Source organism: Mchenga conophoros, linkage group LG10, assembly GCF_057382185.1.
Source record: "Mchenga conophoros isolate Kocher_MC1m ecotype Shallow Benthic linkage group LG10, M_conophoros_male_GT1.1, whole genome shotgun sequence".
Classification (NCBI taxonomy): domain Eukaryota; kingdom Metazoa; phylum Chordata; class Actinopteri; order Cichliformes; family Cichlidae; genus Mchenga; species Mchenga conophoros.
This window is the reverse complement of record NC_140535.1, coordinates 2,632,887-2,658,765: the sequence shown is the minus strand read 5'-3', so window position 1 is coordinate 2,658,765 and position 25,879 is coordinate 2,632,887. Positions and strand designations below refer to the sequence as shown.

General features: G+C 41.2%; 2 protein-coding genes across 3 annotated transcripts; both read left to right on the top strand.

The window, feature by feature from the left end:
- Positions 1–20,125, top strand: lg10h21orf91 (linkage group 10 C21orf91 homolog). The gene is made up of 5 exons (XM_085288163.1): positions 1–154; positions 3,162–3,295; positions 15,989–16,486; positions 17,160–17,222; positions 17,993–20,125. Exons 2-5 carry the CDS (start codon positions 3,169–3,171, stop codon positions 18,160–18,162), a joined length of 858 nt encoding a protein of 285 aa, XP_085144289.1. The 5' UTR covers positions 1–154; positions 3,162–3,168; the 3' UTR covers positions 18,163–20,125.
- Positions 20,126–22,805: 2,680 nt separating this feature from the next.
- Positions 22,806–25,857, top strand: btg3 (B-cell translocation gene 3). 2 transcript variants are annotated; one of them, XM_085288161.1, is made up of 5 exons: positions 22,806–22,902; positions 23,630–23,836; positions 23,932–24,069; positions 24,559–24,751; positions 25,288–25,857. In XM_085288161.1, exons 2-5 carry the CDS (start codon positions 23,664–23,666, stop codon positions 25,489–25,491), a joined length of 708 nt encoding a protein of 235 aa, XP_085144287.1. In that variant the 5' UTR covers positions 22,806–22,902; positions 23,630–23,663; the 3' UTR covers positions 25,492–25,857. The 2 variants fall into 2 exon arrangements, with proteins under 2 accessions (XP_085144287.1, XP_085144288.1); XM_085288162.1 differs by lacking the exon at positions 22,806–22,902 and adding an exon at positions 23,436–23,562.
- The last annotated feature ends 22 nt before the right edge of the window (positions 25,858–25,879 follow it).

Sequence of the window (25,879 nt, the reverse complement as noted above, 5' to 3'; positions counted from 1 at the left end):
CGCGGAGGGGGGGTTTAGAGGTTCCTGTAGCTTCTCTGGATTTGCCGTGACGCGCAGCCTCGTCCTGTGTTTGGGTGCTTTACTCGGGTATAGGAGAACCGTGGAGTACACATAAACTAGGACTAGCTGTCCGGAGCGGATCTTGAAGATCAAGGTGAGTTTCACAAAAGTGGAGTCCTAAAATAGTGGCGGTGTTGTCGTTAAAATGAGTCCATCGGTGTTTAACAACGCCAAATAACGGTCACGAATCAGCCAGACTGAAGTACTCGGAGGATGCCAGTGTGCTGCTAGCTTAACTTCTTGTTAGCAGGAATTTGTTAAACGGTACTTAAAAGGTCGCTCGGGTTACTTTGAGCTGCCAGCATTTGAGGTAGCATTCTGCAGGCCGTTTAAACTACCGACGGAAAGAAAAATGGGCATTGGTGAAGGTTAACTGTGCTTCCAACAGACTGGAAAGTTCAGGTAGAAAACCATTGGCTATTCTGTTGATTCACAGCTGAAGGTCTGCTAATGGTCTTAATCCTGTGTTAGCGTTAGAAATTTAACGTAGTGAACTGGGAGTGCTTGTAGATGTACGTATAATTTTTTGGTTATATGACATGTTAATTATAAAACTCAAAGTTTTAGATGTTTTTGTGTGTGTTGTCTACTGGGATTGGTGTTGTTAACGTTGCTTAGCTTGTTTTCTGTCCTTGATTAATATTTACGTCGTGTTACGACACACGGAGACAAATAGAACAAACAATAGGGTTTCTTTTAGGTTATTTACAAAACATTTTAAATGATTCCAGCTCTACTGGATGATCATATATGTTGTTGCATGTTCTCAGATCAGTTGTTGAGTGAATCCCGCTATCTCGTCCAGTTGTAAAATGTATTTACTGTGTGGAGACAAACCCCATAATAACTAAAATATTCAGTGCAGAGATCCAAAGGCACATTAATAATCATTCACTCTTTTTGTCTGATGTTGTGCCAAAAAGTAATTGCCAGTATTTAAACCGAGTATATCACCTACAACAACATAGGTTATTGAATAATGTCCTCGAACAACATTCCTGTCAGAAGGTAGAAGCTGCGATCAGTTTTTGGTGAAAGGACTTTTAACAGCTCTATAAATCAATTTTAAATGGCAAAAAAGGGGACTGGATTCATTGTCAAAGGAGCTTGCAAAGAAAAGCGTCTGGACTTCTTTAAGTTGCTTGAAAACGTTTCACCTCTAATCCGAGAAGCTTCTTCAGTTCTAAGGTCAAATGGTGGAGAGTCCCAGATATAAACCTAGTGGGAGTGACCCCCCACAGAGGGACAAAAGGACCCCCTGATGATCCTCTAATCGCCTGAGCCAAGGTGTGAAATTGGGTGTGGGACCCAATCACATCTTGGGCCATCTGACCTCAGGAATTCGCATGATAAGGTGGGGCCAGGTTTCACAATGAACATACCCGAAACCCTGGCTGATTGGGACCCACACCCAGTTTCACACCTTGGCTCAGGCGATTAGAGGATCATCAGGGGGTCCTTTTGTCCCTCTGTGGGGGGTCACTCCCACTAGGTTTATATCTGGGACTCTCCACCATTTGACCTTAGAACTGAAGAAGCTTCTCGGATGAGAGGTGAAACGTCTTCAAGCAACTTAAAGAAGTCCAGACGCTTTTCTTTGCAAGCTCCTTTGACTACGATGACCTGGATGACTGAGAACCTTCACAGACAGACTGGATTCATTGTAATGTAGCGCACAGAGTAGGTACAACAATGCAGATCCAATACAGGTACGAAAGACCCCCCCCCCCCCCCCCCCCCCCCCCCCCCCCCCCCACATGCATACATCATTATTAGCTTTTTTCACAGACTTATTGTAATGTTCGTTGAGCTATGCTTGTTATATCTTCAGACAGAGAATCCACAAATTCTTTGAATTCTGAAGCTGAAATTAGTGGCTACAACTCAGACAATAGAAGAAATATGAAAAAGAGCCTTTGTTTTTGTCTTGAGTTTTGTTGGATTTCTTGTGAAATCAAACCTGCCAGTGGGAGAAGTTTTCTTCCACTCTGTCACTGTATTCATGATGTCCTGATTACATGATCCAGAACGTAATCATTGTTGTTATTACTTCTGTCCAGCAGAGGTTTTAAATAGAGCTTATAGTGCAGTCAGAAATCCTCTCCTTTAAAAGGAGCTGAGAAAGCTCAGCATAAGATTGCGCAGTCTTGGCAAAGGCCTTGACTTTCCATGCTCTGGCTAAATGTTACTAGGTGTGGAGGCCTTAGTCTTGGGGCATTGCAGAGCTGAAAGCTGAAAGCTCTCTGCCTGGAGTTTTCCCGTTGAGACCTACAGACAAGAAGGGGTGAAACACGTCTGGTGGCCAGAGCTCTGTCAGCATTGTTTGTTGGGGCTCTTTTTTTTTTTTTCAATCAAACCAAGTGAACTAATCTAAGAGAGCCAGGTCCCTCCTCTGGTAGCAGCTGACAAACGAGCGTACCAACAAGACCAAACAAACTGTGACCAATGAGACTAAAGTTAATTTAGATAATGTTACAAAATAACTGTGCAAAAAATGCCCGGTGGTGTTTCAAGATGGTTACTAATTGGCAAGTTTGTTGTTTTGCTTCTGTTCTTTGTTTTTTTCCCAAGAGGAAGTTTTCAGTCACCTAATGGAGTACTTGTAATTTTGAGTAAAGTTACTGAACATCAGTCTAAACAACTGCAAAGAAAGGATTGGGTAGTTTACATTACTTGCTTGTGTTCATTGTTATATGTGTTTCTAGAGTGTCCTGACATATTTCCCACTGAGACAACAGTTGTTTTAAGACCGGGCCATTAATGTTTGTATTGTTGGTTCAGTGTGGAGGGGTTGGAGCATGTTCACACAGTGTTAAGAGAGTGACTGGCATTTTTAATCTAGCACTTCAGTGATCACATGACCATTTTATCATTTTGGGTCATCGTTTTTCTATCATCAACTAAAGATGTATTAAAAAGGACACTGTCCCTTTTACTGTATCTGCACCAAAAATAGTTTAGACCCCCAAAAAAACCGTTCCTCCCGACCAAAAAGTACATTTTTAATAAGTTTATATGAAAGTGTGACCTAATTACTAAGAAATACACTTAGAGGTTGTGCATGCTAACCGTGTTATCTGTCACTGATTGTTTGAACACAGGCACACTATGGATGAAGAGGAACAGTTTGTTAACATTGATCTGAATGATGACAATATCTGCAGCGTCTGTAAGCTAGAGACAGAAACGGGGACCTTGTCTTTCTGCCACGTCTGCTTTGAACTCAGCATTGAAGGTAAGGCTGTGGGCTGCTTGCGTGTTCACCAACAAAGTGCTATGGGGGGAAAAGAAAAGAGCTGCCTGCTTTTTTCAAAAAAACATTTTTAAGTGTGACCTTTTCTTAATTGCCACACACTGTCTGTCTGATGGGATTCTGAATTTGCCTTTGTCTTAATGTCCAGCAATTTCAGAGCTTTTATCAACAGGCATGAATATATCAGTGCTGCTCTTAGTTTCTAAGACGTTTTGGATTATGTAGAATCATCCAGATTCTTCTGCGGTCATCACTTCCCATCATGGCAAATATGCCTGCACCAGTTGTTGCGATAAAGTCTGAGAGCCTTTCAGTTTTTCATCGGTTTGATGTCTTATAGGATTGCCTGTCACAGTCGCTTCTTTTATCCTCTCTAGAAACAATGTATAAGCTACATGTGCAGGGTAATGGGACTGCACGACCGAAGCCCTAAGTATGGCAGGCTGCCGTGATTCTCCCGTTTGATGTGCCACTCCAACTCAAGAGCATGTGTTTGAAGTTTTTTCATGTCTTAATTAATGAGTGGCCTATTTGAGGAAGAATAGGGAATCAAAAGGGATTGGACATGCCTCTCATTTGGCACTCGTCTCACAGATGCACAAAGGCTCTTGTTGAAGTGTGTGTATATTTTTTATCTACATATATTGTGATTGTGTATGATGTGTTAAACAGCTATAGAGGATTCTGGGAACTGCCCGAGTGCTTCTAGGATGGTATATCATTTTGAGATGGGCTGGATTGTTTTGCTCACTTAGGCTGTCTTTGCATATTCTATTTCAGGATGTTGAGTCCAAGTACTAAAAGTCTATCCCCAAATCTGAGGTGTCCTTTGGCACTGGATGTGTCAGAAAAAACCCCTCTCAGATTCAGTTTTTTGGGGTGCAAGTTTTGACATCAGCATGTGTAGCATTGAAATGGCTGTTATGTAACTGTCGGATATGCTGGGAGAAAAGGTAGAGTTTGCAGACAAGCACGTGTTTCTGGTGCAGCTAAGCATATCATTGGTCAGAGAAAAGCCTGCCAAGCTTCATGTGGCCACTTTCGGCATGGCTGATTGGAAACTAAAGCCTAGCCATGTGCTCGCTGACTGCTCATGTAGACTTAATAGCCATAGCTCCCATTCATCCACTGTTTGTTAAAAGAGAAGAAGCAAGGCTACAATTTACTCAACGGCAAATCTGTTAACTCTGATAAACATGAGTCTATATACACCTTCATAGTGGTGTTTATCTCTTTTATACACACACACACACACACACACACACACACCCCAGAGCCCTTGTGTCCCAGGTCACATCAGGTCACATCATGCTATCACTATCATTCATTGGCTCATTCATGTTGGCTCTGAATATTCAATAAACAGCAGAGTCAGAATTATTTGTTTTTGTTTGTTTATTTATTTACTTTTTTGTGTTAGATAGAGGCCACTTTGTATGTATTACTTTCTACATGAACAGAATATTAACAGAATTATCAAGTAAATTTATTGGTGTGGTTCAAGAAAATGCCATCACCCCAAAGAGCTTTTTTTTAAAAAAAATTTATTTTATGAACAAAGATAAGTGTTTTCTACAGGCCACACAGCAGGCAGACTTGTAGCTGGCTGAAACTAAATGGTGACAAATGCTGGTTTCAGATGTAGATGGATAGAGATCAAGTCTTTCTGTGTCAAAAATGATATTTTTAGACCAGGTGATTGTGTGAAGATGAGCCACCACATGCACAGTCCAATTGCATCTAAGGAGAAGGGTTTATTTTTTACTTAAACGCACCACATTTGGAGAAGACTGATTTGGTACTGCACTTTTGCAAAGCTGAGTGACCATTAGGGTACACGTGACCCGAAGAATGCTGAAATTTTTCCACAATATTCTTTTTTTTTTTTTTAACATTTTGACCACAGCTGAACATTTTTGTAAAATCAATCAAGTTGCCCTTTTTTTCTGCAGATGTTTTTATTTAAAAAAAAAAAAATGTTTCACTGCACAGTATGGTGGTGACACTCACCACAACTTGACACTGCCACATTGTAGCTAAGCAGTAGCAAAAGAATCCACTATGAGTTACACTCAAGTATTCTTTTCAGTCCACATCCTCCCACAGATGTGATTACAGATACGCATGAAGTGGTGTTGTTCAGACATGTCCGGCAGCTGCTGACATGCAGAGTATTCATGACTGTTGTTGGATAGTGTGCACCAACAAGTCAGTAATGTTGAAACTTTGTCATTTCCAGGCGTCAGTATATTGTGTTCCCTATTTAAAGGCACTTTTGTGCGGCGTTGTTTATCACCAAAATCGCCAATGGTAGCAGCGGGTGCAGATATAAATGTAAATCCTGTTTGTGGCTAAGACTTTGTTCACAGTTTAAAGTCAAATGAATGGACAGGAAGTGCAGTCTTTGTATCTCCAAGTAGCTGTTTCCTGAGGAAATCACTTTGGCCTGCATCTGCTTGTTCTATGAGAAAGCATCAAACAAAATTTTGTACGTATTTATATACTGCTCAACCTGTACTTAGGTTAACACGTCTTATTTACAGTGTTTCCTTTCCTTTTTCTTACTATACCATCTGAGCGGTATTCTAGCCCTGAGCGTCAACACGTTGCAGCAGAGAACAAGGGGGTGACTGCAGTCCCACACCCAGAGCCAGCCAATTACTACTTATGTTCTGTGGAAGAGCTGTTTCATGTTAAAAGAATGTGCATATTTCAGAGGAAGTTTTATAATTAGGACATCTTTATAACCGCTCAGACTAACCTGTCAATAACCAAACCCAGAAATGCCAGTGATACCAAAGATTATAAGATGACTAAGATAGCCAGAGGGAGGGCTGGGCCATATTATAGTGTTCACGATAATACCGGTACAATGTTAGGCAACGATAAGAAAATGAAATATCGCGATAAAATATGGGTAAAACGCACATGTGCAGTGCCTTTGTTTTCATACGCACATGGCCGATTGTTGAGTGAAACGGATGAACCAGAATTGGTTTGTAAAAATGGTGCAGCTTCAGTGATGTGGAACTGGTTTGGTGTTTGTCCGTCAGATACACGACAAAGCACTTTTCTTTTTTTTTTCTTTTTTTTTTTTTTTTTGTACAACATGCAAGCGGGCCATCGTTATTGCCGTATTTGTTGGACTAAGGTGCTCGTAAATCTGGGAGTAATCTGGGTCCTAAACTCCGTTCTCTTAGGGTCCCAAAGTCAAACTAGCATCACTGAGAGTTAAAAACTGTCTAAATTCTTTCATCTTTAATAAAACGATCAGCATTGCTGCTTTACCAGGTGAAACTATGAAGTTTAACATCCAGGCATCCATGAAAACAGAATTTATTACATTTAACGGAGTTAGAAGTTAGCAGGAAGCTAGCGGAAGTTAGCTCGCTAGTTTCGCTAGTTACCTAAGCATGATATAGCATGTTCTGAGAGATTTCTGAAAACATTCAAACGTACAGCTCTGCTATCACTTCCAACATAAATGAAGACAGGAAACTAAACAGCAGTGACGTTTGTAGGGTTACTGAAGTTGGGCTAGCTGGTATATAATGATGTGCTATGTGATCGCTAGCTACACAGCTATGTTAGCATAACATAAACAGTGAAGCTGCAGGATGAACGCCAACCTTTTTCCCCTCGAAAAAAGTTAACGTGAAGGTTCCTGGTGGTTAGGGACAAATGCAATCGCATGGCAGGATGCTGTAAACGGACCAAACTTCAGTCAGGAGAACAACTGAGATAATCCATCCACAATACGAGGTTAGTCATTAATATACTGCAACAACATGGGAATAGAGCAGCTGCCAGAGAACGCAGCATTAATGAATCAATGGTACAGAAGTGGAGGAAGCAAGAAGAATGAGTTGAGGAAAGTTTGATTTATCTGACTGTTTTGCTTAATGTGCCTTATAATCCTGTGCACCTTATGGTCCGAAAAATATATATTATCGTCAGTTATATGTTATCGCAAATTTTCAAATATATATTGTGATAAATATTTTTGGCCATATCGCCCTGCTCGAGCCAGAGGTCCCTTTCAGTTGTGGCATACTGGTATAAATGTTGGTTTGGTCGTCAGATGTCTATTCTAATTTTAATTACACAACTAATTATTATCACATGTGATCTCTAAAGGACCACATTAAAGGAGCAGAGTACCTTTGGCTGTTATGGTATCGCACACTTTCTATTAATATATTGTGCAAGCTGTGATCTGTAAATACCTGAGAGAACTGACAAAAGGTGGATAGGTGAATATTTTCTATCCAGCCCCCATCACAGACGGTTTCTTGTTATTGGACTCCTGTGGCTCCGTGTCAGACGATCAGTCTGCTGAACCGTCACGTTCAGCTGGAACCCAGAACCATTTCTTTATTTTTTCTTATATAATTCTGAGTGTATTCAAGTCGGGTGTTATTATTATACCAGACTTTATTAGGGCTTGGAATGAATAAAGATCAAATTCCTACACCGAAAGGCTGGAATATATTAGACGGTGCTGATTCTGACTGCAGCATGCTTCTATAAACGGCTCATTTATTGTGGGTGAACTCTTCACCCTGGGGTGTATTGAGAGGCCCAATTATGTTGCAGCCTGTGGTAGCTGTTTGATTGAACACAGCTGGGGTCCAGATATTTGCTGAACCCACGGCGTGGTCTACTAGTTTTGTACTAATACATGGGTTTGAATGAACAGGCTCTTTTTAAATCAGAATCAGAATCAGAAAGGGTTTTATTGCCAAATGTTGATCGGGTTTACAACATTAGGAAATTGCTGCGGTGCTTCAGTGCAAACATACTGTTATAAATACTGTTATAAATTAAGCTTAAATAGACATGAAAATAAAAATGAGAATAAGAATTAAAAGTGCTAAGTAGATAGATATGTATATATCTATCTGAGTGCAGGTGGTGATCAGTGCCAAACATGGAATGATGCAGTGAACACAGCGTAGGGTCATGTGTTAGTGGTGGGAACAGTCATACGTTTATTGTTCATGTGTCCAACAGCAGAGGGGAAGAAACTGTTCTTATGGCGAGAGGTTCTGGTGCGAATGGACCGGAGCCTCCTGCCTGAGGGGAGCAGGTCAAACAGACTGTGTCCAGGGTGAGAAGGGTCAGCTGAGATCCGAGCTGCACGCCCCAGTGTCCTGGAGGTGTACAGGTCCTGCAGAGATGGGAGTCTGCAGCCAATCACCTTCTCAGCAGAGCGCACAACACGCTGCAGTCTCTGTTTGTCCCTGATAGTGGCTCCAGCGTACCACACGGTGATGGAGGAGGTGAGGATGGACTCGATGATTGCGGTGTAGAATTGCATCATCGTCCGTGTTGGCAGGTTGAATTTCTTCAGCTGCCTCAGGAAGTACATCCTCTGCTGGGCTTTCTTAATGACGGAGGTGATGGTGGGCTCCCACTTCAGGTCCTGGGTGATGGTGGTACCCAGGAAGCGGAATGAGTCCACAGAGGTGATGGGGGTGTCAGTCAGGATGATGGGGGGAGTGGAGCTGTGTGCTTCCTGAAGTCCACAATAATCTCCACTGTCTTCTGGGCATTCAGCACCAGGTTGTTGTGGCTGCACCAGGACACCAGACGTTCAACCTCCCTCCTGTAGGCAGACTCATCCCCGTCCGAGATGAGTCCAATAACGGTGGTGTCATCTGCAAACTTGATTAGCTTGACAGACTGGTGGGTGGAGGTGCAGCAGTTAGTATACAGGGAGAAGAGCAGGGGAGAAAGAACACAGCCCTGAGGGGAGCTGGTGCTGATGGTCCGGGAGTCCGAGACATTCTTTCCCAGCCTCACATGCTGTTTCCTGTCCGTCAGGAAGTCAGTGATCCACCGGCAGATGGGATCAGGCACATTCATCTGGGAAAGCTTGCCTCGGAGATGGTCTGGAAGGATGGTATTGAAGGCAGAGCTGAAGTCCACAAACAGGATCCTGGCATAGGTTCCTGGGGAGTCCAGATGCTGCAGGATGAAGTGTAGGGTCATGTTGATGGCGTCATCTACAGACCTGTTGGCTCTGTATGCAAACTGCAGGGGGTCCAGGAGGGGGGCCGTGAGGGTCTTGAGATGGGAGAGAACCAGGCGCTCAAAAGACTTCATGACCACAGATGTCAGAGCCACGGGTCTGTAGTCATTTAGTCCAGTGATCCTAGGTTTCTTGGGGACAGGGATTATGGTGGAGGACTTGAAGCAGGCAGGCACATGACATGCCTGCAGTGAGGAGTTGAAGATGCCAGAAAACACTGGGGCCAGCTCGTTTGCACAGTGTCTGAGGGTGGCAGGAGACACACCGTCTGGGCCGGGAGCTTTCCGAGCATTCAGACTCTTAAACTGCTTCCTCACACCTTCTTCATGAATATGAAGAGTTGTGGTGGGAGGAGGTGGTGTGAAATCCTCTTTTGTGTGGGGTGAGGAGGGGGGTGTTGTAGGTGAAGTGTTTGAAGGTGGTGATGGCTCTATGGAGGGGGGAGAGGTGGGGGAATTAGTGTCCAAAGTGTCTCTATTGTTGGGGTCGTTGGAGGTGTGAAGGCTGCCTGATGGCTCGTCAAAACGGCAGTAGAAGTCGTTAAGGGTGTTGGCTAAGAGCAAGTCATCAGTGGAGTGGGGGGTTTTAGGCTTGTAGTTTGTGATATTCCTAAAACCTTTCCACACAGAGGCCGAGTCATTCTCTGAGATCTGCTGCTGCATCTTCTCAGAGTGCTGATGTTTAGCAATGTCCACTTCTTTAGTGAACCTGTACTTGGCCTCTCTGTAGCAGTCCCTGTCACCGCTTCTGAACGCCTTTCTCTTTTCCAGCCACAGTTTTTTGAGTTTAGGAGTAAACCAGGGTTTGTCATTGTTATAACTCACCCTGGTGCGTGATGGCACGATGCTGTCCTCACAGAAGTGGATATAGGAGGTGACAGTGTCCGTAAACTCGTCCAAGCTGTTAGAAGCAGCCTTCATTGTGTCCCAGTCTGTAGACTCCAAACACGTGCGAAGCTCCTCCACAGCCTCGTTGCTCCACAGTTTTTTGGTCCTCACGACAGGTTTGGAGAGCTTCAGCCTCTGTCTGTACGCAGGGATTAGGTGGCCTTAAGTCTCCTTTAGCCTGACATAAATTGCCTCATGGTGTTTAAACCAGCACATTTCTGTAGTATGAATAAGTAACTCTGATCTTTCTCCACCTTGTGTGGTGTGCATGTAAGGTATAATCCTCGTTTCAGCCACAGTTAACAGACAGTGCTTTAAAAATGATAGAAAATAGTGTACATGGGCCATATAGACTCAATACTTGAAACTTGAAATGTGCAATTCACTTGTATTTTTATTTTTTATTCCTATTTATTCTATTTATCCCCTTTGTATATTTTATTTATATTTGTCTCTGTATTTATATATGTGTGTGTGTGTGTGTGTATATATGTATGTATGTATATATATATATATATATAGATATAGATATAGATAGATAGATATCTCTATCTATCTATATCTATCTATCGAGATATCGAGATATCTATCTATCGAGATATCTCGATATCTCGATAGATAGATATCTATCTATCGAGATATCGAGATATCTATCTATCGAGATATCTATCTATCGAGATATCGAGATATTGAGATATCAGTTCTGTAACTGTAACTTTGGTCGTTGCTGTGCTTTTTTTGGAAGTCAAATTTCCCAGAGGAACCCACCCGAGGGATTAATAAAGTTCTATCTTATCTTATCTTATCTTATCTTATTAGGGCTGCCACAAACCATTATTTTGATAGTCGACTAGTCACCGATTATTTTTGCGATTAGTCAACTAATCAGATCATCATCCATTGGACGTAAAACTACAGCTTATTGCACCAGCAGCATCTGCTCTTATATAACTATCATTAGCTTACAGCTTTAAGTGTTTAAGGTATGTGCTAACTAAAAATAAAGACAAGATGATAGTTTATTAAATTTTAATGACATTTGCAGATTGTTTCGGTGAAGTTTAATAAACTCAGCCGTCTGCTCCTTGCTATCTAAAATATAACAGGACACCGGAGTAAATTCTGGAGCATCTCACACTTCTGATAATCAGCTGTCTGCTTGACGTTTATTCAGCTGTGTAAAAACTATAACTTTAATCTCAGACAAACCGATTTACTCAGGAACAAATAAAATACAAAAAAAGCCAAACAATAACATTTTTAAGTTATCTAAGTGACTTATATATCCTGTTTAACCTGAGTAGCGAAAGACGGCGGTGGGTTTGAAACCGATTTGCCGGGAGTCCGGTGTTCTCACGGCTCTAGTGAGCGTTAAACCCCGGCTAGCTATCGAGCTAGTGGGTAACAGACGTCTCCGAAAATGTCGGAGCGCTTTTGAAAATATGTGGCGTCTTGATAAACTGAGCAGATATTTGAGGTTTACACAGCTACATTCTCGCCTAAAAATATGTTAGCCATTATGCTTATGTTGTTAAACAAATTAATCAGCATTTGTCATGCATCAATATCCTTTTCCATGAACAGTTTGTTCTTTATTTTCTGGAATCCGAGTACTTGTTAAACGTGGAGTTTGTGTTTGAATGTATGATTGTTAGTTCACAACAGTGTCTGCATAAACATAGTTTAGGCATAAGAAATGTTGCTCTCCCTGCCACTCACTGTACTGTGTGCACAGTGTGACTGTAAGCCTCAGGGTAAAAGAGACACGCCTTGAACAGAAGCATTCCTGATCTATATTTAGTTGATTTATATTAATAATAATAATAATAATAATAACGGTAATGAACAAGGTCACATTGTGCTGTAGTCTGTTTTTCAACGTTGGCAACAAAACACACACAAAATAAATAAGTCTTTTAAACATGTTTGGATCATGTGCAACTTCCTTACTGTTTTGTTTTTCTGAGCAAATTCTAAGTTTGTTTGTTGTTGGTTTTTTGGGGTTTTTTTAATGGCCGCCATACTTGTGGAAATAGAGTTGTGCGCATGAGTGCTTGTAGGTTTCTGTAATCGTATCTGTGTCTTCCAGGCTGAAACAGTTGCTGTTGTTTCGGTTAGATGGGGTTTCCCGCACCTGTGATGGCAGCTAGTCTGTAGGAAGCACTGCAGGACATCTGTAGTGGTTAACATGTAGTCTGAGTTCACGAGTCATTGAGTTCGTTGTTGTTGCCGTGTGCAGCTGCTGACAACACGTTCTCCTAAGCAGTGGCATGCAGCTCTTATTGACACCTCACCATCAGTGACCTGTGTGCCGCTGTCTCCATGCCAACTCCCAACACGTTATTAAAGTGTGTCAAGGATTGAGTGGGCAGGCGGCTCAGAAGTTTGATGAAACAGACATTACTAATATATCACATACTATCCGTATAATGTTCTGCAAACATGTATCATTGAGTTTTCTTTCCCTGATGGAAACCACAAGAACAAATCTGTAAGTGCAGGTCAGAGTTCAGTTTGGCCAAAACGTTTGCCGCTAAAAGAAGCTGGCCTGTCAAACAGAGGAAGTAATATCTCTGTGGTTTTGTCTTGTTCCCCAACTTTTCTGAATGCTTGTTTTCCTTGTGACTAAAACCTTGTGATTTAGTTGTAAAGTGTTTGAGTTCTACTGAAACGTAATCCTTGTCTTAAAGGAAACTCTTTCCCACCTGCCTGAAGTCTGATTATTTGATTTTAATGAAACAAGCTACCTGAGTTCTGATTCGGGTGTGGGTCTGAATTGCCTGATTCTACTTTTGTATAATTATTTGTAGGCAGGGATTACTGATTACAGGCCTGGATTTGTTCATTAAACTTCAGCTTGCGTTTGTGCTTTTGTCTACGACAGTTTAACTTCACCCCTTCCCAGACGAGCAGACCAAAACAAGTCCATTGGTCATCAGTGTGACTAATGTCTCTGGATGTCACAGCCTAACAATGTTGAATCACCTCCAGTGAATAGTCTGTGTGTGCCTGTGGCTGTGTGTGCAGCCATGAAAGACAGTAGCGCTAAGCTGCTTAGCTGGTGTGAGGTCTTTTGCTGGTGGTGCACGGCCCTGGTTGTGTGCCAATGATTTTTCTGCTGGCAAGTGGTAGTGACTGTTTTTGTGGACATCCAAAGGCTAAGACTGATCAGATAAATCCATGGCTGTGTGACTGGCACAAAGTTCTGTGTCTGAAGAGTCATTGACTATTTGTTAGACAATTATTCACGCACTCGCACGACTCAAAACTCTGATAATATTTGGTTCCCTCATAAGACTAATCCATTGCAAACATCTGACTTTTTAGGCACTCGGTGTCAAAACCGAACTACGCTGAAGCTAAGAATAGATTTGTGCCACACAGTTGTGTAATGGTCTAAAACCTTCCTATGTGCTAAGGCATTTAAGGTCTATTAATGCAGTCTGTCCCAAATTAGGGATGAACTATTTGATGTGATTCCACAAGGTTACAAAACAGAAGCTTTCAAAAGATACCAAAAGCACTGCCTACAAACAAATTTGTGCAGAAAAATATTTTTGTCTTCCTTTTCATGTGAGCTGCTTCTATTTTATATAACTCTAGGCAGAAAACTGACTTTTACAATTCATACAACATGCAGCCTCAAACCACTAAAACCAAAATTCTCTTGGTAAATTTTCAGCCAGCATGCTTTATGTCTGTCTTTGCACAACTTTGCTTACTGTCTCTGCTTTTATACATAAAGTTTCCTTTTCTCATGTTAGTTTTGCTAGTTGTTGTTATTGTTGTTGTTATTGTTGTTGTTCTCAAAGCCAGTTTTTACAATGACAAATAACTCAACTCTCTGTGTTGACTTCATTAATATTTTCTCTCCATTTCAGTCATTAACATCAGTATGGGTTCTCTTCTTACTTAGACTAAGTGGAATTTGTTGAACCAGCATCTCCGTGTGTGTGTGTGTGTGTGTTGCCTTACGTTGTTTTGCATGTGTGTAACTTTAGAGCAGCCCTGCACTACAAACGCCAAACATGGGGCTTATGAGTGAGTGTGTCTGCTGTGGTCGTGTCGTGTAGTGAAAACAGTGACCTGGCTGCTGGTAAAGTGCAGAGAGGCGCTTGTGAGGTAAATGTCTCTGTGTGAGCTTCTAAATCGAGATGAACAACAGTGACTAATCTCCTCACCTCAGACTCCAGCACATATGCCTGTCTACTGAGAAATAGAGGCTGTAAGAAGAAGGTCACCTCTCCATCTCTCTAAAACAAACACACACACACACACACACACACACACACACACACACACACACACACACACACACACACACACACACACACACTGTGTTAACGCTTTCTCTTTCACCGTCAGCCTCCCATTGTTTATAAAGCCACACTCAGAGGTTATTACAGTTGTGTTCTACTTATTTGGAGTAATTTCCTGTTACACGCAAAACTGAGCACAGTGTGACCCTCTTTTAATTTTTGGATCCATGAAACATTACATTTTATGTGTAAAGGTAACCACAAGGAATGCAGAATTAATTATTTTACACCAGGGAATGCATCTTTTTAGTCTCTTTTTCAACAAGTGCTGTATTGTGCAGTTTTTCAAGCTAAAATGGGTTAAAGAAGCTAAAATGTAGTCACTGCTGGGTAGTGAAGTCATAAAAATATTGTTTGACAGAAGCAGGCACAGGTAAGTCTCATGAATTAATGTAAATGAAGTGCTGCTTCATATGGACAGAGAGACCAATTTCCTCTCATGAATCCTCCGGCTTTAAAAAAATGCTTTATATTTGCATTGAGACTGAGTTAAGCTATTATCCCTCCCATCTCGAGCTCTACTGGCTAATCCACTGAGCACTAAGCAGCTTTTACTGAGAGATTGTGGCAGGTCAGTCTGTCAGTTTTAGCTTGCTTTCATACTAGTTTACTTCTTACTTTTATTTGCTGTGGCAAGTTCAGTAGGTTATTAATCCAACAGAATATGGTATACATGCAACATGATTTAAGGCACAAGCTAAAATAGCAGTTACTCTGTCTTCTTGCATTAGCAGGAGGCAGCAAGAGCTTTCTGACAGTATTGTTTCTACTGCATGTGGTAGATTTGGTGTGTGTGTCTGTGTGTCTGTAAGCTTTTGAAGCAGTATGCGGTGGCTGCAATGAAGAAAAGCTGGCATGCTAACATTCTCAGAACTGAGGTTTTCACTGCAGCGTTTCCTGCTGCAGACAACGGACACTCTGCAGATGTTACTTATTAATGTTAATAATTTAGCGTCCAGCCTAGCAGCCCCAGATCAGTGGCGTTTTACTGGCCTTCAGGGGGAAAAAGTCTCTTTATCTTTATAATTATTTTATATCTATAATAGTCTAAATCTGCAAAATAATGTGACTGAAGCCTTGAAATAAACACGATTCAGTACACATGCATGGGGTGGTTGGCTCACAGCAATAGAAAGTGGGACGGCTGCTGCAACACATTATATCAGACTAGTTAACAGTTCATGTTTCTTTTTTCTGTAGCTCTACTGTAAGTTTATTTAAGGGCAGCTTTTTCCCACTAAAGGTTTTTATGGTGGTTACAAGAACAAGCACTGCTGTTTCACATGCTAGGAAAACGGGTTTGTCTCCACTTCACCTGAGCTCACTCAATAACGGCTCTTCTTACAATAGAAGCTTTAGCTGACTGTCGTTTTGCACTGTGTCATTGCGTTTGTCGTCGTCTTATTGACTCCCTGCTTTGTCCGTGTGAATGCAGGTGTCTCCTCTGCTACCTTGTTGCACTCCAAGTCCCTGCGAGGCCACAGAGACTGCTTTGAGAAATGTCATCTCATCGCCAACCAGAAGCTGTCACGATCCAAGGTCTCCCGGAGTGCCTACGAGGGCATGAAGCTGGCCCTCAGCCAGAAACTGAACCGCATCATTCAGTACGCCCAGAACAAAGACTCTGTCTCCTCCAGTGGCCCGAACAGACGGGGGGCTAAGCTTCTGTGTTACGGCCAGCAAAATGACCACAAGCTGCTCCCCCAGTCAGACGCCCAGGTGCCCCGCTACACGCCCTGCTGGGACACGGGCAAATCAACAGGGCCGGCTGACTACACGATGGGTATGCTGGAGCGCCACACAGCCGAGGAGCTAGGACTGCTGCAGGAGTCGCATTCTGACGTTTGGTCCAACGACAGCAGGAGAGGTCTTCACAGCCGGAAGCCATCAGGAGGACAGCAGCGCGCGCACCAGGGTCACAGCAGAGAAGAGTGTAAGCACATTTCTTCTTTTCACAAACAAACTTTAGCAGACTTTGGTTTTATCAAATTGGAGTTGAAGCAGTGGAACGTTTATGCTTTTCTTCTTCTTCTTCTTCTTCTTCTTTTAAAAAAGAAAAATACATCTGTCAGCAGACAAGGAAAGCTGCTCTCGCCTCTCACATTATTCAGTTTTATCTTCAAAAACCTCAGCGTGTACAACAGCAGAACGTTTTTACTGTCCTTCATCTTCCTCTTAGCTGTGATCTCTCCAGAGAGAGGTTAATTTTCCTCTAACCTCGAGATAGGCTGTGTCCTTGGCTGCTTCACGTCTCATCTCCAGTAAAGCTGTTTATAACTACAGATCCTGCAGGATGTGACTGAGCCTGTTAGAGGCCAGCAGTTTTCAAATTCTCTGCTTATAAGTGAAAGATGACAGGCAGTTCACAGGTAGACTGTTTAAACTGTGGATATTTCCGCAGGAGAACAGCATCACCCTCTGACACTTGAGATGGCACAGACCTTTGCAGTTATTTAAACAGAGCAAATGAAGTTTTAGTGCGTATTATTTACAATTTCTGACATCGACAAGTAGCACAAGTGTTGCAGCATGTTTAAAGTCTATTCTTATTCTAAATGACATCCACTGTGCTCACACACCATTAAAAGTGATCTCTTTTCTTTTAGTGACTGAAATGAGTGTGGATGAGCTCCATCAGCTAAATGCCCAGCTACTCCTGCAGATTCAGAGTAAGTGGTTTTTACTGATATCCTGATTGAACAGCTCCTTTCACAGAAGGCTCAGCAGTCATAGTCATCTATATTTTAAGCATTTTTAAAAACCTTTGCTTCAGTGTGAAATCCTCCTCTCTGATAAATCCCCACATGAGATTTTTGGTGCCCTCAGGAAAAAAGCTGCTCTAGTGAAAGGGTCTTTTTAATTCCCAGTCTGACTTTTAGCTCCCCGATTCAGAACATAATACTCAATAAATTAGTGCCTGAAATAGACTAAAAGGCTTCTGGTCAACACATCATCTCCTTGAATCCACTGCCGGCTCTGTTAGAGCCATTGTTTGCTGCTTATCTCAGCTTTCTTATCTCAAGAGGTCCAGCGCACCATGTGACCTCTGAGTGACCTATCACACAGCTGCTTAAATGAGCAGCTTAATCATTATTAAACTGTCATGTTATTTTTTTTCTTGATTCTTTTGGATGAGTAAAATTATCATTCTTCTTGCTGCCAAGAGGCAAATTACCTGAGCTAATGTGAGATATTGTCCTCCCAACGTCCTAGTGGGAGCGTGTCCTGCACATTTTTGTTCACCCTTTAAGAGCAGTCACTTCCACAAATGTACCCACAGCAGATGGGGATGTTAATTGCTCATGTTTAATAATTTGAAAGACTACATAAGCCCGCCCGCGACTTAATGATCTGCAGTGTGTGTGTGTGTGTGTGTGTGTGTGCCTTGTGAATAAAAATGCTGATCCCCTCTATCCACCCCTCCTCTCTCTCTTCACAGAGGTCTTTGAGGAGTTGACAGTTGCCGTGCAGGAGAAAGACTCGCTGGCATCTGAGCTGCACGTGCGTCACATTGCCATCGAACAGCTCTTTAAAAATTGCGCCAAGCTGCCCTGGCTGCACATTAGCAGGGCCGGGGTCAAGGCCAGCAGCAGCAGCACTGTGGAGTGAGGTGCTGGGAGGTGGCTTTTGATTGGCTGCTGGGAGGAAACAGACGAACACTTCAGACTGCAGAATGCAGAACGTGTAACCTGGAGGACACTAGAGCAACATTAAGGGCTGGACTGACATGGTGTTTGTTTTCATGGTTGGAGTGATGATGCGAGGTTTAAAGGTGATTTTCTGCTCTGAATTCCAGCCGAACCGAGTTCACATGAGATGTTAGCAGCAGGTAAAAAGCAGCACAGAGGTTCCTGGGACTGGATGAGGCTGTTTTTAATGGACAAGATCACGTTTTTAATTTCAAATATGTTATTATTTTCAAAGACTGAAAAACAGTTTTAAAATGTTCCAAACACATTTGTTATCATCGTACTTTTGTTTTAGTTTTCTGACACATTTCAGTTTTACAGTGGATTTTCCTTTCTTTTGTTTTGGATTCTGAGAGTTTGATTCTGTTTTTTGTTTGTTTGTATTTTTGGATGATTTCAAATGAACAGTGACCGTCCCAATCATACTATAAGCCACTGCCAGCAGTTTGATTATTAATGTCATGGAAAGCCCCAACAAGTTAGCATCTACTGACAGTATTATGGGTTGAAATGTCTATTGTAAAGTTGACTACAGACTACGACCGTAACTGGCAAAGTTTCAAATAGTTATACGTGTCACTACAAGCAGTGGCAAGTACTTATATGTGTCTGCTTGCCACACTTATTCCAAATAAGACATTATGAAAAATGGCTACGGGTCATTTCTCATCTGGAAATGTGCACGATGACACCAAGAGCATCAGTTTGTAAAAGACAAATCAGAGTATCTGAAATCCTAAAAGTGAAAACTTTTGATTTAATTCAGCTTCTGGGTTTATTGGAACTATTCTTGCTGACAGGATTTGCTCACTGTATAATACAAAGCTGTGTTTTTTGTTTTTTAACCATTGTGTATGAGAGGCTATGCACTGAATGGAAGTGAACAGGCTGCCAAACCAAAGTTTCTATTTGTTCTGTTTTGTGTGTGAATTACAAACGTTTGATTTTTGAACAGCTTTTGAAACAATTCGTTCCTGTGTGTATTCAGCGTATGTGTTCTTATTTATCTTCACTGTTACGTTGGCTTGCCCTCTCATGTGTTAAAGAGCTAAGTTGATGTCATAGCAACACATATGGGATAGTCTGCTGTACCCTGTGTCTCTGCAGGTCCCTAAACAAGTCAACGAGAGATGTAGAGACAGTTTTTGATTTAGTATGTTCTTCAGGACCCTATGCAAAGAAGGAGACAAATAAATGAGAAGCCTTATAAATATGAAATATATATTGATTATAGGTGTTTCAGGGCTCACAGAGCTACTCAAAATATAATAAGCTGGGAAAGGACAAGGTTAGAGTGATGTTTAGAAAAACTCAGCATTGTAAGTGTTGTGCGTTCTCTTTGTAAGAGATTAAATGTGTTTAGCCCATTTTGGGGTTTAAAAGACTTTATCTCCATTTTAAATTGTAGTCTTGGTTTTAGTTGGATACCTGTGTTCAGTGCTTGAGAGAGTGAATATTTAGATTCCTGGTCCTAAAGCTCAGTCCTTAAGTCTTTGGTTTTTGGGGTTTTTGTTATGTGTGTTTTGCTTGTGAATGCTGTGTTTTTGCGTGCTACAGAAACATGCCTGGACTCGTGCCCCTGCTCAGCAGGAAACTCTAGCTGCCTGATTTTGATCTCTTGTTCTTTTTTTTTTGGTGGTTTTATGATCTTCTACTGTTACCATACCTGAAATACTTCCACTCTCTTTATTTAGACTGGACTGTTGATTTGTTCTCTGATTTTGAAAATCTCTGCATTTGTGGTATTTTTGTGATTTTTCTCTTTTATTTATTGTGTGCATTTTATGGATCTTACACAGATTAAGTGGTTTGTGCTTAAGTGACCATTTGTATATTTTGTTTTTGCAAAATAAAATAAAAACTATTTTTATTACATGCTAGAACATGGTATTGTTTTCTTCATTGTAGCCACTGCAGCATGGACAAAAAAAAGTTACGGCTGGGTTAATGATGGCTAGAGACTAATATATACACATAAGCTCTTAATGGCATTGGGTGAGAGATGAAGATGGATTTCCTCCGTTAAGATAAGATAAGATAAGATAAGATAGAACTTTATTAATCCCTCGGGTGGGTTCCTCTGGGAAATTCGACTTCCAAAAAGCACAGCAACGACCGAAGTTACAGAATTGTTATATATATATATATATATATACACACACACACACACACACACACACACACACACACACACACACACACACACACACACACACACACACACACATATATATAAATACAGAGACAAATATAAATAAAATATACAAAGGGAATAAATAGGAATAAAAATACAAGTGAATTGCACATTTCAAGTATTGAGTCTATTGCACTGTTGACTATTTACAAAAAGTATTGCACAAAAGGTATTGCACAGTGAGGTGAAGAGGCACTACAGCTTAGTTGTTCCCCCCTCCTTTGTCCTCCTGTTTCCCCTCCCTCTCCCCTCCAGAGAGGAGTTAAACAGTTTGATGGCGTGTGGGACAAAGGAGTTTTAAGTCTGTTAGTTCTTGTCTTGGGGAGAAGCAACCTGTCACTGAACAGACTCTTCTGGTTGTTAATGGCCGTGTGCAGAGGATGCCCAGCATTGTCCATAATGTCCATCAGTTTCTTTAATGTCCTTTTCTCTGCCACTGTCACCAGAGTGTCCAGCTTCATGCCGACCACAGAGCCAGCCTTCCTGATCAGTTTCTCCAGCCTGGATGAGTCCCTCTTTGCTGTGCTGCTCCCCCAGCACACCACAGCATAGAAAAGTACTCCAGCAACCACCGACTGGTAAAACATCCTCAGGAGCTTCCTGCAGATGTTAAAAGACCTCAGCCTCCTGAGGAAGTACAGTCGGCTTTGGGCTTTTTTATACAGGTGCTCTGTGTTGCATGACCAGTCCGTTACTTAAAATGTAAATGATTCAGTCAAATAAGGAATGCTAACTTCTTTTTTCATTTATTTCACTAGATCGTTTATTTTGAGCATATGCATACAGATTTATACAGGAAGGAAAATAGTGTCCCATAGTACAACAGGTGCTCAAAAAGTCGTGGGAAGAAGTAACACTTGTGTAGTCCCTTCGCTCAGTCATATGGTTGTGCAGCTGCTTCCTGAGTATATTTAATACATGGTTTAACAATAACTTGTCACATTGGAAATATCTATATTGAAAATGCATCTTGTATACAGGAATATAGGATATAAATGCATTGAGAGAACTGGAAACCATTGTTCCCACTGAACAGTGACCACAAGACATTCTAGGTCAGGGGTGCCCAATCCCGGTCCTCGAGAGCTACCGTCCTGCAGCTTTTAGATGCATCCTTGTTCCCACACACCTGAATCAAATGAATGGCTTGTTATCAGGCCTTTGCCAAACATGATGGCATGCTGAAGAGATCAAACCATTTGATTCAGCTGTGTTGGAGTAGGGATGCATCTAAAAGCTGCAGGATAGTAGCTCTCAAGGACTGGGATTGGGCAGCCCTGTTCTAGGTGATATTGATCCAGACAGCAGCTTTTTCAATCATCAAGACTATTTTTATTTGTTACCAGGATAAGCAACTAAATGAAATTACAAATACAGATCAGATGTTAATAAGTCATACTAATAGCAGAAATCTTTATGCCATTTTTAAAACACAATGCATCACAAAACCCACAAGAATAACTTCTTACTGTGCAACATTTTATTTTATTTTACATAACCAATTCAGTTGTCTTATTTCAAATTTTAGTGAGCTGAGCAAAAATTATAAATACTCCTGTGTGAAGCAGTCAGGGCAAATGTGGCTGTCCTGTATATATGAACATGCTGGAGGACAGTTAATAACATGGGCGTGCACACGTCTGCATGCGATGTTCAGTTTGAGAATATTGAAGTGAAATGTTCATTTATTTTATTTTGTGTTATTTTATAACATTCTGGGAATCTAATTTTCATAAACAGCCATGCCACCAAAAGCACCTTTGGATTTGAAGCTGATGAATGCATAGACAACGTGAGACAAAGTGCTGGTTCCAGTCTGGGGTTCTGTAGAGGTCTAGCGCACTCAAGTGGGCGAATGGGCGTATTACGTCAAGCAATGCCGCTAAAAAGGGTTATTTCCAGGAAATGGATGCGACAATCCCTGACTCAGCGTTGTGTTAAAAAGTAAATTTAAAAACAAACAAACCCCAGAACTTTAAACTTTTAAAGTCTTTAAAAATAAAAACTATCAAATTGTTATTGTTACTCATTATCACACGTTGTATCATACATAGTTGGTGTATCATAAACTGCAGCTTTTACTAACTTTAATAGCTTCCCATGGCAACCCGCAGTTAAACTATAAATTAATCTTTTGCTTCTGAGCCACACGAAGAACTACTTTCTCTTTATTCAGTGTTAAGATGAAATTACATCAGAGGATGTAACCACAGTAATAATAAGCAACAAACACATACCTCACCATGAGTCATAACAATCACGTGAATGACTCATTATGTAAGACGGGCATACACTCGACCAATGAACGCGCTATATTGAGTTGGATGGAACCAATAAAAATTATCCGTGGGCGGGGATTGGGTTGTAAAGGGCGGAGTTAATAACAAAAACTGACGGGTTCTTCTGTTGCTTCCTCCTGTTAAGCATCCGTTTTAGTCCGCATGTCGGTGTAGACCACAAGGAGAGGTTAGTGAAATGTTTTACATATTTAGTCTATATTCGAACCTATTAATATAAGCGTTTTTAGGATACAAATATATTTTTTGTAGGATACAAATATATTTTTTGAGTTTGTAGATTTCATCGCCAAATTTATAATGCTGTTGTTAGCAGCATGACCACGTTAGCAGTGTTGCTAATGCTAACAGGTCCACAACGTCTTGAAGGAATAATATCCTTACGCTTTTATTAACAGGCTGTAATTACCAGTGGGAATATAGTTATCATAACGATAACTTAAACCTCAGCTGAAGTTAACTTAAACGCTACTTGGGCCTTATCGTGTTCCGTTTCCGTAAATAGCGCATTTAGAGCAGTAGCTCGTGTTATGGAACGAGGCAAGTGCGTGGCTAAATGGAACCTGTGCGTCTCAGCCCGCCTTTCTCTGGTTCGAACCGTTAACCGAAGGCAGCAGGGCATAAACAAAAGGATGTCCACATTTTAAACTAAAGATGTTTCCTACAACAGCAGGTGTTGCCACGTGAACACAGGCGTATTGTTGATACCGAGGGAGTTTTGGCATTGGATATACAGAATAGTTAAAACGGTCAAACCACCTAAAATAGTGCAGTGATAGACTGTAAAGTGGAATTAGTTTTTTCCAATTTGGGCATCAGAAAACATTTTGTAGGTAGGATCTACACCTGTATATCTATTTTGTTTTACATGATCTGTCACATACCTTTCATTACAGAAGCTGTCCATACGTGATGAAACACTTGTAAAATATGAGGAGAGAGATTGCAGCTGTGGTGTTCTTTCTGAAGAGGCTTGTGAAAAAGGGGGAGAAGTTGGAAGCGGAGATGGTCGAGCTGTTTGTTGAGAGGCTGGCTGTGGCACTGCAGGAGAAGTTTAAGGGGCACTGGTATCCTGAAAACCCCAGCAAGGGACAAGCATACAGGTGGGGCTGCTCTGGGATGCAAATGAGTAAAACTCGGATTGTTCTGGTGGCACGTTTAAGCTGAAGGCAGTTTATGTTGTGTGTGTGCTTTGAAGGTGCATCCGAGTGAACAGATTTCACAAGCAGGATCCAGAGCTCCTTCGGGCCTGTCGTGAGAGTGGTATCCAGTACAGTGACCTGGGACTTCCTCGTGAACTCACATTGTGGGCGGACCCTGGGGAGGTTTGTTGCAGGTGAGATTAAGAGTTTGTAAATCTTGTACGCTTAAATGTGCTTCGGTTGATTGCTTTCTCATTAATCTAAACCTGGTATCACTCAATAATTAAGGCAAACTGGTTTTTAACGTGAGATGACCCATTCACGTTAATCTTCCTCACATGCTTCATGCGCAGTGGTGAAAGAGGCTGTAAATACAGTTTCATTAACCCCAAGGCTTTCCTGTGATTTCAAACGAGACTACTGGCAACAAGAAAACACTATCTTTATGAAACAGCAGTTAAACATTTTGTTGAAACTTGGATATAAACTGGTGGCTTTGTTTAATTTAAAAAAAAATCTTTTACCTGCATTTATCGTTATTAGATGCTTATGAACAAAGACGGCGCTTCTTGTTTTGTAATATGCTTTCCCTAAACTCTTCTAAAGAAAACCGTTCTTAAACAAATTTCCTACTAAGTGTTTAATTAAAGGTAATAATTATTGATGTCTCTCCTAATTATTAGGTATGGTGAGCAAAATCCTTGCTTCTCGGTTGCCACTTTCTCAAGTGACGATGAGGATGGCAAAGATGTTTCAAAGAAGGTGACCAGTGCACTGGAGAGGGTGACATCAGACTACCACTCTGGTTCCTCTTCAGATGAGGAGAGTGCCCGCACTTCTCCCCTCACTATCCCCAGCAGATGCTCTGCTTCCCAGGTATTCTGTCATGAAATGAGGGCTGCCTACATTCACATATATTCTGTCTTTTATGAGAGGAAACATTTTGCTGCTGTCAATGAATATTTGAGTGCACACACAAAGCAAGACTCCTGATAACACAGGCTAATGATTCTGAACAGGAGACACTGCAGTAAGCACTCTGGCTAAATGGTTAGCCAAGGCCTGGATGAATTGTTTTAAAGAATATTTCATGCATGAAGTTGGTGAATGATGGTGTATGTTTGCATGCCAAATTTGCACCTATGCTTCTTGGGTTCAGCTTCAGCCCATAAATGATCAAAATTATACTTGATCAACTGAGTGAAGGAGCCAGGTGATAATGATAAATGATAACCATTTCAACAATGAAAACTTGGTCAACTAATAGTCCTCTTACACTAGTACCTACTTGACTTGGTCAAGCTTGATCTAGCTACAGTATTATGACTGTTTTTTGGTTTGTCCACTATAATTGGCAGCTTATATATATATATATGTAACTTATTTATTTTTCCTCTTTTTATTCGTTTAAGAAAATGAATCCATGTGCTCCTATATGGCATCCCAAAAAGATGGTACCAGGAAAAGGTCATATCCCTCCACAGCCCCACTACAGCTACAGGCCTCGGAATAGAGCCCCACACAGTTTGAGGAACAACCTGTGGGTCCCTCCTGTGTACAGGAGAGGGCCTGGATATTGGGAAACACACAAAAATCTGGCACATTGTTACAGTTAGGAATCATGGTGCTTATTGTTCACACTGGACATTAAACCTGAAGGCAACTTTAATATGACTGACCATTTGTTGTTGTTTCTTTTTAAACATGAACTTTTTATAAATGTTTTTTTTGACAAAGTCTGTTTTGCACTTTAGACTATTTGTTATAGTTGGAGGAAATCACTTGTATTAAATTAGATATTGATATTGGAATACTACACGTATAGTCTTGAAGTACTGTATTTTTACTAAGGGAAATGTTTATGTTTGCCACTGACTGTCCTTTGTGATAAAGTGTTTTATTTATTCATAGTGAAGAGTTGTGTCAGAAGTAAAGGCTTAAATTTATGGAGTTTTATTAAATACTTCTAGCATCACAACACACACTTTGATTTTCTCCCCTATA